The sequence below is a fragment of the Mobula birostris genome, chromosome 13 (assembly GCF_030028105.1).
Source record: "Mobula birostris isolate sMobBir1 chromosome 13, sMobBir1.hap1, whole genome shotgun sequence".
NCBI classification, from domain to species: domain Eukaryota; kingdom Metazoa; phylum Chordata; class Chondrichthyes; order Myliobatiformes; family Myliobatidae; genus Mobula; species Mobula birostris.
This window is the reverse complement of record NC_092382.1, coordinates 2690005-2703440: the sequence shown is the minus strand read 5'-3', so window position 1 is coordinate 2703440 and position 13436 is coordinate 2690005. Positions and strand designations below refer to the sequence as shown.

Genomic DNA, 13436 nt, shown 5'->3' with positions numbered 1-13436 from the left:
ATTCGGCACGGACTAGAAGGGCCAAGATGGGCTGTTTCCATGCTGTAATTGTTATGTGGTTATATGGAAACATACTGAAATTATTGCAGAAAAAATCATTGTCCACCCACAACGACAGGACGTCACAGATCCGGATCTCACTGACTTGTCTGAATGGGCGAAAGATGAAGCTACACGTACATGTAGAGCAGTGACCGGTAGATGCCGCAGGTCTGTGGAAAAACGTGAACAGGACATGGGATCAGGTGACGGGTGGAAGGTCTCCCATCTGAACCGGTGACTCTGCTCCTCGCCCCTCACACGCTGCCCGAACCATCCGCCGCATTTCCCACATTATTCCATATTTACACCCGATACGTATTTACCTTTTCCCTCCATATCTTCTCTGTCCCTTTCCCTCCGGCCCCAGGTCACAGAGTCACGGGCTCGATTCCCATCCTGGTCCAACACACAATCTAGACCCAAACCGGAAATCTGCAGGTTTCATTTAAATCAGTTCTATGTGTATAAACACTAATTTCTATTCACATTCCTCCAGCCTCACTGGACAGGACCACTGAAACACCGAGTGAGAAACAGCAGGAAGTGGTCGTTCAGCCCCTCTAACCATCAACAAGATGACGGCTGCTCTCCCATCTCAGCCACATGTTTCTGCCCGATCCTCATTTCCTCGATCCCTTCGGTCTCCACACATCTGCCGGCCTCTGTTTTATGTGAGGATGATCACCAAGTCTTCACCGGCCTCTGTGGTGGGGATTTACAGACATTCACCACCCTCGGAGTGGAGACATTTCCCCTCATCTCAGTCCCGGACAGTCCACCCACTCTTTCAGAGACTGGGATCCCTGGTTCAGCCGGTAATGATGTTGTGCATTTCAATGTGTTCACCTCTCAGTCCTCGATTCTCTAAATGAAAGGGTTATCACATTTGATCTTTCTTCATATGATGACCCCACCACTCCAGGGATCAGTCTGGTGAATCTTCATTGCACTCTCTATAACAAATACTCTCTAACCTCTTTGTTAATCCTCTATGGAATTAATTTCCATCTTCTGCAGCCCCGTGTTGCCCCAACCACTCACCTCCCACCCCCGTCACTATTTCCACCTTCCCACCTCCCCCTCACCTGGATCCACCTCTCACTCCCCAGCTCTTGCCCCATCCCCACCCCTCACCTCTTTTCTCGGACTATTTCCCGTCCACTCTCAGTCCAGAGGGAGGGTCTCGGCCCGAAATGTTGACGGTCCATTTCCCTCCACAGATGCTGCCCGACCCACTGAGTTCCTCCGGCAGTTTGTTCTTTGGTCTGTGTGACCCGTGTTAGTGTGGGGAGCGGGATTTTACACCATATTCCCGGTACAGTCTCAACAAAACACAAATAATTGTCACTTTGACCGGACCATCGGCCCCGCTTGCAGGGCAACAGTCTGCCGGTGTTTGCCCCCCAATGTGGTGAATCGCCACCACCGTGGGCTCAGACATTTCCACAGATGAGCCCCTCCTGTCCCCACCGGGACAAACATCCTGTCCGCCCCCTCTCTCCCCGTCTTCATCCTCTCCCTCCCCGGGGAACCGGCATCAAACCGACGGGCCGAGCGGTCTCCTCCTACCTCTCAGCGACACATCAGACTCCGGCCGCAGGAGACGCTTCACAAACGCCCCAACTTCCCTCGGAGGGAAATGGAAATAAATCAGAAAGCGGACATTTACTTTGACGGTTGTCCCGCCGTGACGGAAAGTTCGGGAGACGGTGTCAGCGGGGGTAACGCCCTCTCGGCTGGTCCGCCTTCGCTATTGGCTGGAAGCAGAGATTGACATCGCTTCCCACCAATGGGAATAGCGCAGCGCATGACTCCTCTGTTGACAGCGGTGGGGAGGGGCTGGTCACGTGATTAGTAGCCCAGCCGTTAAACCGACCAAGCTCGAGCTCACCAGCGCGCGGGGCACAAAAGGCCCCGGATGATCGGTTGAGGTGAGAAGGGATCTCCGGGTTGGGGGTCTCACCGGGCGGCGTTTTCAACACCGACTTCGGGTAGTTGCTGTGACTCCGGACTCCGTGACCCGCAATCCCGGGACAGTCCTGCTCTCTTCCCTCTCTCTCAGCCCCACCATCCGTACACGGGCCCCGGGGAGCTTCCGGCTGATGAGGGAATGGGAACCGATGGGTCTCTCAGACAGAGCTGAGCTCCAGCTGTCTAAATGCAAGGATCGGGAACTCGGAGAAAGGGAACAAAATCTTTTACATCAGCTGTTGTGAAAATCACCTTTGTTCTGCCTCCAGTCACAAACAAGAGAAAATCTGCAGATGCTGGAAATCCGAGCAACACACACAAATTGCTGGAGGAACTCAGCATTAGTACTCTTTTCCATAGATGCTGCCTGGCCTGCTGAGTTCCCCCAGCATTTTGTGTCTGTTGCTTGTTCCACCCCCTCTTGTTCTGGACTTTCTACCCGTGAGAACATGTTTTGTCCCACTCTCTCTGGGTAAATAATGATATCAAACACCTTTGCCCTGGGCAACAAGTAGCTTTCACATCACAAATGTGCCAGACTCCAATGAGACAGACTACTGCCCTTCCCTTCATATTCATTGGCATTGCCATCACTGAGTTCACCACCGTCAGTCACCTGGGGGAGGGTTCAGGGGAAATATTTATGTACAATACAGAAACTGGTGTTACCTGTGTGTATTGTGACGATGCAAAAGTTGCTGGAGAATTTGCAAGTGGGAAGAAGTGGAGTGATATTTGGAAATTTGACTTTTTCAAGCATTATTTAGCAAGAGAATCACATATGGACAGTGTGCAAAAGCTGTGGTGAGAAAATCCTTCATTACCCACTACAGGCTTGCTACATAGGTTATGTGAGAGTGCAGATGAACTTGATCAAACCCAGGGGACATCAAAGTTTTTATTGACAGTGATTTGCTAGCTTTAAAATGAATAGCTCAAAATATAAAATTTAGTGCCCACATGTTGTTGTCACCGGGCAAAAAATTGCACAGCACAAGATTTTTCCGCACACTGGTCATTAGAAATTAGAGGGGAGACCTCCAGTGTCCCTGATGCCCTCACCTACAAGATCTGCATCCAGCTGCAGCTTGTAACCCTGCACTTTAAGGAGTTGGAACTTGAAAAGGATGAATTCCGGATCATCCAGGATTTGGGGTGGGTGATTGATATGACATGAAGTGAAGTGAGTTACACCCACAGTGCAGGACACAGGATGAGAGTCAGGAACGGGAATGAGGGTAAACAGCCATCGCGGGAGACTCTTGTTGCCATCCCCCACAACAGCAGGTAGACCACTTTAGAAACTCTTGGTGGGTGTTACCTGACTGAGGAAATTCAGATGGATGATAAGGGATTTGTTAGTTGGGGAACAGAACTAGAAGGAGATAAATATCCTACTGGTAAGGCTTGCTAGTGCGTACCTGTGGGGTGGGTGGTTAAACTAAAGTTACAGGGAGGATTGGAGCCAGAATGATAGAACAGATAGTGGAGCGGTTGAATTGACTTTATTACTTTCATCCTTCATATACATGAGTAGAAATCTTTGCATTACGTCTTTGTCTAAGTGTGCAATTTATAGTAACTTATAATAATTAATATGTACAACAGGACATTCAATATAACATAGAAATGCAATTGTATCAGCATGAATTAATCAGTCTGATGGCCTGGTGGAAGATGATGTCCCGGAGCCTGTTGGTCCTTTTGCTGTGGTACCGTTTCCTGGATGGTAGCAGCAGGAACAGTTTGGGGTTGTGGTGAATTGGGTCCCCAATATCCTTTGGGCCCTTTTTACACACCTGTCTCTGTAAATGTCCTGAATAGTGGGAAGTTCACATCTACAAATGCGCTGGGCTGTCTGCACCACTCTCTACTTGTTGGTCCTGGCTTTTATGCTGCAGTACTGTTTCCCAGATGGTAGCAGCTGCAACGGTCTGTGGTTGGGGTGACTCAGCTCCCCAGTGATCCTACGGGTCCTTTTTACACAATAATGTTAATATCCTGGATAGGGGGGAAGTTCACATATACAGATGGGCTGGACTGTCTGCACCACTCTCTGCAGAGTCCTGTGACTGAGGGAAGTATTGTTCCCATCTCAAGCAGTGATGCAGACTCTCAGGATGAGCTCAAGTGTGCCCCTGTAGAAAGTTCTTGGGATTTGTAGAACCATACCAAACTTCTTCAACAGTCTGAGGTGAAGGAGGCACTGTTGTGCCTTTCTCACCACACAGCTGGTATGAACAGACCAGGTGAGATCCTTGGTGATGTTTATGTCGAGGAATTCAAAGTTGTTCACCCTCTCAACCCCAGATCCATTGATGTCAATAAGGGTTAGCCTGTCTCCATTCCTCCTGTCGTCCACAACCAGCTCCTTTGTTTTTGTGACCATGAGGGAGAGGTTGTTTTCTTGACACCAGACAGATGTTGTTCAGATCTCAAAGAAAGTCAGTAATCAAAAGGTTGAGCATGGTGCAATTTACTCTCCTAAGCTGTCTATATCACAATGCAAGAAGCATTGGAGGAAAGCCAGATGAGCCCAGGACAGGGAATTATGATATTACTGGGAGTTGGTTGCCCCCAACAGTGAGGGATTTAGAGGAACAAATTTGTAGAGAGATCGCAGACTGTGCCAAGAAACAAGGGTTGAGATTGTAAGTGGTTTTAAATTTCCATATATTGACTAGGACCCCACACCATAAAAGGGCAAGATGGAGTAGAGCTTGTCAAATGTGCCTTTAATCAGTACGTAGAATTTCCAGCATAGAAACGTAGAATAAGCTATTAGGAAATGATCCAGAATTAGTGACAGAAATTAGTGTATGGGAACACTTTGTATCCAGTGATCATAATGCCATGAGATGTTTTCAGCCATCTTCTGTTGGTTTTTCAAAGTTTCCAAATATTTTTTGCTCTATTATTTGCCATCTCTTTGGCTTTTATGTTGGCTTTGGCTTTTCATTTCAGCCACGGTTGTGTCCTCCTGCCTTTAGAGTGCTTCACTGGGATGTATCTACCGTGCACTCAGCTCCCGAATTGCTCCCAGAAACTCCAGCCACTGCTGCTCCATTGTCACTCCAACCAGTTTCCCCTTCCAGTCAAGTCATAGAAACATGGAGAAGTTCAGTGTGGAAACAGGCCAGTTGCCCCATCTAGACAATACTAGAAACATTTAAGCCGTCCAATGCAATGCCCTGCACCAGTACCATAGCCCTCTATACCCTCACCACCCAGGTACCTGTCAATCTTCTCTTAATGGTGAAATCAACCTCACATGCAGCACTTGTGCTGACATCTCATTCCACACTCTCAGAATTAATTCAGTGAAAAGGATTTCCACATGTTCCTGTTAAATTTTTGTTAAATGGGGAAGTCACTTACCCATGACTTCTGGTTGTCATCCCACCCAACCTCAGTGGAAAAAGCCTGTTTGCATTTACCCTATCTGTACCCTCATAATGTTGCCTACTTCCAACAAATCCTCAAAGCAGTATATAATTTCCTTGTTTATGCCTTTTTTAGGTGCATAAGATGAAGAGGGGCACTGATTATTGTGTGGATAGCCAGAGGTTTTTTTTCTCCCAGAGTTGAAATGGCTAACACGAGGATCATAGTTTTAAGGTGCTTGGAAATAGCTACCACTCTCTGAGTAAAGAAGTTCCCACTCGTGTTACCCCTGAATTTTTGCTCTTTAACTCTCAACTCTTGTTTGAATCTCCCCCATTCTCAGTGGAAAAAGCCTATCCACGTCAACTCTATCTATCCCCCTCATAATTTTAAACACCTCTATCAAGACCCCCTCAACCTTCTACGCTCCAAAGAGTAAAGACCCAACTTTTTCAACCTTTCTCTGTAACTTAGGAGATGAAACCCAGGCAACATTTTAGTAAACCTTTTAGAATGCACGATTTCTCTCCCTCTTTCACCAAATTTCAATCCCTCATTATGATATTGTAGCCATTATTGGGACTTGGTTGCGCCCAACAGTCTGAGAGATTTAGAGGAATAAATTTGTAGAGAGATCGCAGACCATGCCAAGAAAGAAAGGTTGATTCAGTAAGTGATTTTAACTTTCCATATATTGACAGGGACTCCCATACTGTAAAAAGACGAGATGGGGTAGAGTTTGTCAATGTGCCCCTGATCAGTATGTAGAACTCCTGACGCAAAATTGTGCAACGAGCTGTTAGGAAATGATCCAGGGCTGGTGACAGGAATTAGTGATCATAATGCTATGAGATTCAAAGTAAGTATGTGAAAAGATGGATCTGGACCACGGGTTGAGATTCTACGTTGGAGAAAGGTCAATTTTGAACATATCAGAAATGATCTGACAAATTCCAGGCAGTTTCCAGTGTAAGTTTCATGGTTGGCACAACATTGTGGGCTGAATGGCCTGGAATATGCTGTAGATTTCTATGCTTTATGTTGAACAGCAAAATAACTTTGGCTATCCTACACTCCTCCGTCACCAAGGACAATTTCAGCACTTGCCTCCTACAGGGTCTGAGGGAGCACCTTGTCATGACCTGGAGATTTTCCACCCTAATCTGCCTCAGGATAGCAAATATCTCCTCTTCTTTAATCTGTACAGGATCCACAATTTTTATGCTGCTTTTCCTCACTCCCGTAGACCCTGTGTCCATCTCCTGAGTAAATAGAGATGAAAAAAAATACTTAAGATCTCCCCCATCTGCTTTGGTTCCACACGTGGATTCCCATTCCGGTTTTCCAGAGGACCAACTTTGTCCCTTGCAATCCTTTTGCTCTTAATCTATCTCTAGAATCCCTGAGGATTACCTTTCCTCTTTTCTGTGAGGGCAACCTCATGCCTTCGTTTAGCCATCCTGATTTATTTCTTATGTGTCCTCTTGAATTTCTTATACTCCATAAGAATCTACCTGCCTATCCCTGTTATGCAACATCATTTTGTGCTTCATCAGGATCTCAATATGTCTTGCAAACCAAAGTTCCCTGCAGTTTTTATCTTTACCTTTTATTCTGAGAAGCACATACCCACTCTGTATTCTCAAAATTTCACTTTGAAGGCCTCCCATTTACCAAGCAGACCTTTGTCTTAAAGCAGCCTGTCCCAATCCACAGTTGCCAGATCCCAGTGTCATAATTCCAGGTGTTGATCCATGCGCTGAACACACCCGCTTTTCCTACGCTGCTCCTTGCATTGAAATATACGGGCCTCAGCATATTCACTGCACCATGCTCAACTTTTTCATTCCTGACTTTGTCTGAGGATTGAACAACATCTGTCTCCACAACCCCTCCACTATCTGTTCTGTTATTCAGGCTCCCATTCATCCTGCAACTTTTGTTTCACAGACCCCACACACTGTGAAGCACTAGCAAGCCTTACCATTGGTATCAGATACATTCTTGTTTTGTTCTCCAAACTCATGAATCCTCTATTACCCCTTTGGCTTTCCTCTCCCAGATCAAAAAACAAGGAGGTGCATACCAGGTACAGGCAGATAGGAGTAAATGGGGTACTGATGAGGTACAGGAAATTCAGGTGAAGTAGCCCCAGCAGACAAGGTGAAGGAGAATCCTCAGAGATTCTGCAGGTATGTTAAGACCAAAAAGATTGCAAGGGACAAAATTGTTCCTCTGGAAGATCAGAATGGTAATCCATACGAGGAGACAAAATATATGGGGGAGATTTTAAATATTTTTTTGCATCTGTATTTACTCAGGCGATGGACACAGAGTCTATAGCAGTGAGGCAAAGCAGCATCAACTTCATGGACCTGTACAGATTACAGAGGTGGAGGTGTTTTCTGTCTTAAGGCAAATTAGCATGGATAAATCCCCAGGGCCTGACAAGTTGTTCCCTGGGACCCTGCAGAAGACAAGTGCAGAAACTGTTGGGGCCCACGCACAGATATTTAAATCATCCTCAGTGACACGTGAGGGACTGGAGGATTGGAGGACAGCCAATGTTGCTCCGCGTGTAAGAAAGACTCTTAAAAAGAAACTAGAATTTTATATGTTGGTGAGCTTGACATCAGTAATGGGAAAGTTACTGGAACGTATGTGCAGGAACCGGATATATCAGTATTTAGATAGTTGTGGACTGATTAAGGATAGACAGCATGGCTTTGTGCATGGTAGGTCATGTCTAACCAGTCTTCTAGAGCTTCTTGAGGAAGTTATCAGGAAAGTGGATGAAGGCAAGGCAGTGGATGTTGTCTACATGGACTTGAGCAAGGCACTTGACAAAGTCTCATATGGGAGGTTGGTCAAGAATGTTCAGTCACTCAGCATTCAAGATGAGATAGTAAATCGGATGAGACACTGTCTTTGGGAGAAGCCAGACTGTGGTAGCAGATGGTTGCCTCTCTGACTGGAGTCCTGTGACTAGTGGTGGTGTTGCACAGGGATCAGTGCTGGATCTGTTGTTTGTCATTTATATCAGTAATCTGGATGATAACATGGTTAACTGGAGCAGCAAATTTCTGTATGACATTCAGACTGGGGGTGTAGTGGACAGTGAGGAAGAATATAATATCTTGCAGTGTGATCTGGACCAGCCGAAGAAATGTAAAATGGAATTTAATGGAGACAAGTGCGAGGTGTTGCACTTTGGTAGGATCAAGGTCTTGCACAGTGAATGCTCGGACACTGAGGGGTGCTGTAGAAGAAAGGGATCTGGGAATACGGGTCTATAAATCACTGAAAGTGGTGTCACAGTTCGATAGGGACGGAAGGAAAGATCTTGGCATATTGGCCTTCATGAACCAAAGTACTGAGTACAAGAGATGGATGTTATGTTGACATTTTACAATACATTGGTGAGGCCTAATTTTGAATGTTGTGTGCAGTTTTGGTCACCTACTTACAGGAAAGATGTAAGAGAGGTTGAAAGAGTTCAGAGAAAATTCAGAAGGATGTTGCCAGGTCTGGAGGACTTGGGTTATAAGGAGAGATTGAACACGTCAGGGCTTTATTCCTTGGAATGTAGAAGATCGAGGGGAGATTTGATGGAGGTATACCACAGATTTTAGGGTTATAGATAGGGTAAATGCAAGCTGGCTTCTTCCACTGAGATTGAGTGGGACTACAACTGGAGGCCATGGGTTAAGGGTGAAAGGTGAGATGTTAAGGCTAACATGAGGGGAAACTTCTTCACACAGACGGTCATCTGTGTGTGGAATGAGCAGCCAGCACAAGTGGTGCATGCGAGCTCAATTTCAACATTGAAGAGGTTTGTATAGGTATCTGGATGGTAGGGATATGGGATTAGACAGTTTAAATAGTTCAGTACAAACCAGATGGCCCATAGGGCCTGTTTCTGTGTTGTACTTTTGCATGACTCTGTGACAAGAACATGAAATAATACTGATATTCACTCTAAGTCCTTTTAACAGCTGTGCATACCAATGATTCATCTGGGCAGGAAATTTTTACATGGCTTCAAAACTGTGATGCTTTAAATTAACAGTACATAAAAGGAAATCCCAGCTGCATGTCAACAAAGGCTATTTGTGTGAGAGTATTTCAGTTACGGTGGGGCCAGGCACCCACGCAACTCAGTGGGAACTGGGAATAATACCAATGGAGAGAGTCAAACTGAGCCAAGTCGCAGATTGGTGACAGCAGAAACATAGAAAAAAAACCTAATCCACAATACAGGCTCTTTGGCCCACAAAGCTGTGCCGAACATGTCCTTACCTGAGAAATTACCTAGAGTTAGCCATAGCTCTTTAATTTTCTGAGCTCCATATACCTGTCCAGGGGTCTCTTAAAAGACCCTATTGTATCCGCCTCCATCACTGTTACCGGCAGCCCCTTCCACGCAGTCACCACTCTCTGCATAAAAAAAAGCTTACCCCTGATATCTCCTCTGTATCCATTCTCATAGACACAGAAAGAACATCAGAGAATTTGATGGTCATTCCAGATACCATCACTGTGCCCAGTTAGAAGATGATTTCTCTCTCCAAGTTGGGTTGAACTTCACTGTGACAGTGTGATGCCAGATCACACCTTGACAACTCAAGTGATCTCATCTGAAATGTTGTCCTGCACCCATTGATGGAATTTGTAAATCTTTTTTCAGGGTAAAAACAATAAGGAATTTACCTACAGGAATCTCAAACACAACACGCCAGTTTTGCTGTCTCTGTCCAGATATTTAAGAAGTGGAGCAAGGGATTCACTCGATCATCCTTCCTGCTCAGATGGTGGGGAGGGATTCACTATCTGACCAACTAGCACGCCCATTATTTTACACAGAGGAAAGGCATTCATCTGCTCAGACAGTGGGAATGGATTCACTCTGTCATCTCAACTGAAGGTACATCAGCAAGTTCACACTGGGACAAGGCCATTCATCTGTTCTGTGTGTGAGAAGGTATTCAGTCAGTCTTCCCAACTGTGAACACACCAGTCAGTTCACACTGGGCAGAGGCTGGTCATTTGCTGAATTTGTGGGGAAGGATTCACTCAGTCATCTGCCCTAATGTCTCACCAGCGAGTTCACACTGGGGAGAAGGCATTCACCTGCTCAGACTGTGGGATGGGATTCACTCGGTCATCGGACCTACTGAGACACCAGTCAGTTCACACCAGTGAGAGGCCATTCACCTGCTCAGACTGTGGGAAGGGATTCACTCGGTCATCCACCCTAATGGCACACCAGCAAGTTCACACTGGGGAGAGGCCATTCACCTGCTCAGACTGTGGGAAGGGATTCACTTGCTCATCCCAACTGAAGATACATCAGCGATTTCACACTGGAGAGAGGCCGTTCACCTGCTCAGAATGTGGGAAGAGATTCACTCAGTCATATCACCTACTGAAACACCAGTCAGTTCACACTGGGGAGAGGCCATTCACCTGCTCAGACTGTGGGAAGGGATTCACTCGGTCATCCGACCTACTGAAACACCAGTCAGTTCACACTGGGGAGAGGCCGTTCACCTGCTCAGTCTGTGGGAAGAGATTCACTCGATCATCCACCCTACAGAGACACCTGCGAGTTCACACTGGAGAGAGGCCATTCACCTGCTTAGACTGTGGGAAGGGATTCACTCGGTCATCCACCCTAATAGCACACCAGCGTGTTCACACTGGGGAGAGGCCGTTCACTTGCTCAGACTGTGGGAAGGGATTCACTCGGTCATCTCAACGACAGAGGCACCAGCAAGTTCACACTGGGTAGAGGCCGATCACCTGGTTGGACTTTGGGAAAAGATTCTGTCTGCCAAATCAACCAGATGTGCATCATTGAGTTCACACTGGGGAGAGGCCGTTCACCGGCTGTGAATGTGGGAAGTGATTCACTCAGTCATCTAACCTTATGTAACTCTCGCTTAGCTAGCAGCTTAATATAGGTTGTGACAGCCCCCCAGCCCGGCCAACGTTAAGAAATCTCGTTTGCGTGGATGCTGTGTGATGTGTCTTCTGTTACAAATCAGTACCCCGAAATAACGAACAGTACACAATATGCGATTAAATAATTGAGCTTTATAATTCCTACTTTGACTATATGGTTAGAGAAGTAAACAAAAAAAGAGAAAAAGGGCCCACTCTCTCCATTCTCATCTTCTCATCTCTCCCCAGCAAAAAACCACAAAAATCTCTCTTCCAGACTCACGAGAAAGAACATTTCTGTCATTGGATAGTCCCGCACTCCGAAACCCTGTTATCTCCAGTCGTAACCTAAACATTACTGCTGCAGAGAAGCCATTACCTCAGCAGTGAAACATTGCAGAGAGGCCATTACATGAGCAGTGAAATCTTACAGTGTCTGACAGCTGTGACACTCGACTGGATTCACACTGCGGAGAAAGTTTCAATAAGCTGCATGCTGGATATTTGTCCATCACCGTTGCTGAATGCAATTTTGAGAGTGACTGTCGGTGCTGAACTCTGCAATTATTGCTGCTGCTCACCACACCCAGTTCTGCACCCTGGTCACTGGGCATGGGAGTAGTTTCCTCTGCTGCATATTCACCTTTAATGGGACTGGAGTTTAATATTCTGGATCTGAGAGAAATAAATCAGTTCTATTTTAAACTCAGTCTCTGGTACTTGGTGAATTTATAACACACCTACTGTACAGTAGAGAGTTAACTCAGGCCGGCTGGACCCTGCCGGAGCATCTGTTCCAAGACAGTCCTTTTAAACCCTCCCCTATTGTTCACCTCTCGCTCTCCCTGTGGGATGGGTTCCAGTCACCACTGTTACATATCTTGTGGGTATCTTGTGACTGTCTTATGACCATGATGTAATGCAGAATCTTATGAGCATGAGGTAATGGTCTTGTGATGGTGGGGTGATGTAATTTTCCCGCCAATGTGAGGTCACATGATGACATGTTCACAACAGGTATATTACGGGGAACCCTGGTGTGACGCAGTTTGTCTTCAGCTGAGTTATTTTTAGTTTGTCAGATACTCCGTTATGCTGCGTATTTGTCTCATGATGCAGTTTCATTTTAAACCAGAGTTTTACTTTCTATTTTAAGATAAAACCTCTGTGCTGGCAGTTTTGCCAATATCTGCCAGGTTTTTGTTAGTTTTACCTTTGCAGTTCAGTATCAAAGAGTGAAGACCTTCATCAAAAGGACAGGAACCTGAAGGATCACAATAAGGTTGGAGTCGTTCAGCGGGGTAATGAAGGATCGACCTTATTGAGTCTTCGGTCAAGAAATAGTGACCTGCATCTGAGATCACTCCTGCAAAAGAGCAGGGAAGTTTCAGCAGTGTTACTTGCCTGGAAAAGGTCAGTTCCTTTACGCCGTTTTATTTCCTTCATCGTGAATCCTTTGGACAGAATCAGCAGAAACGTCATGTCTGTGAAGAAATCCGTCTCCAGAGAAGTCTCTCCTTATTGACTGTGTAAATCACTTGAACTTTTGAATTTACTACTTTAAGAACTGTGTTAGAATTTACCACTTTAAGAATTGTTGCAGAGTTGTGTATAGCAGTTAACTCCGGTTAAGTTAGTTGTTTGTTTACTTTTCACTATTGTGGAGCAAAGTTTCATAAATGTTTATGTTTGTTTAAAAAAAACACTGACTCATTTCTATATTCATTGTTGCTAATGCTGTAACCAATCGGGGGCTCTTGGGATTGTTCCGATTTTGAGGTTGAGTGCTTGTTTAATTAGTAATCTGATTTGAATAAGGCAATTTCCAATTGTTTTGTTTGATTGGTTTGTGGGTGGTATTCAGCAGCAATGAATATTGATGAGTTTATGGAATCACCAGACCTGGACTTATTAGCGATGGCGAAAAAGGGTGATGTATCCGAGATTGCTAGAGGGTTGGACCTTAAAGGAATTGCAAAAGTTACAACAAACCCATAATTCAAAGAAAAAGCGTGACACACTATATAGCATCCGGTAATTTTGCTGGGGATGCGTTAGAAATGTTTCCATTCAGTAATCTTGAGGTGCAGTTCCAT

The 13436-nt window shown here is 45.5% G+C and overlaps 1 protein-coding gene across 1 annotated transcript; it reads left to right on the top strand.

Moving 5' to 3' along the window:
* Positions 1 to 10123: 10123 nt before the first annotated feature.
* LOC140208231 (uncharacterized) lies at positions 10124 to 11923 on the top strand. Its single transcript, XM_072276747.1, has one exon. The coding sequence runs from the start codon at positions 10487 to 10489 to the stop codon at positions 11186 to 11188; it is 702 nt and encodes a 233-aa protein (XP_072132848.1). The 5' UTR covers positions 10124 to 10486; the 3' UTR covers positions 11189 to 11923.
* Positions 11924 to 13436: the final 1513 nt, after the last annotated feature.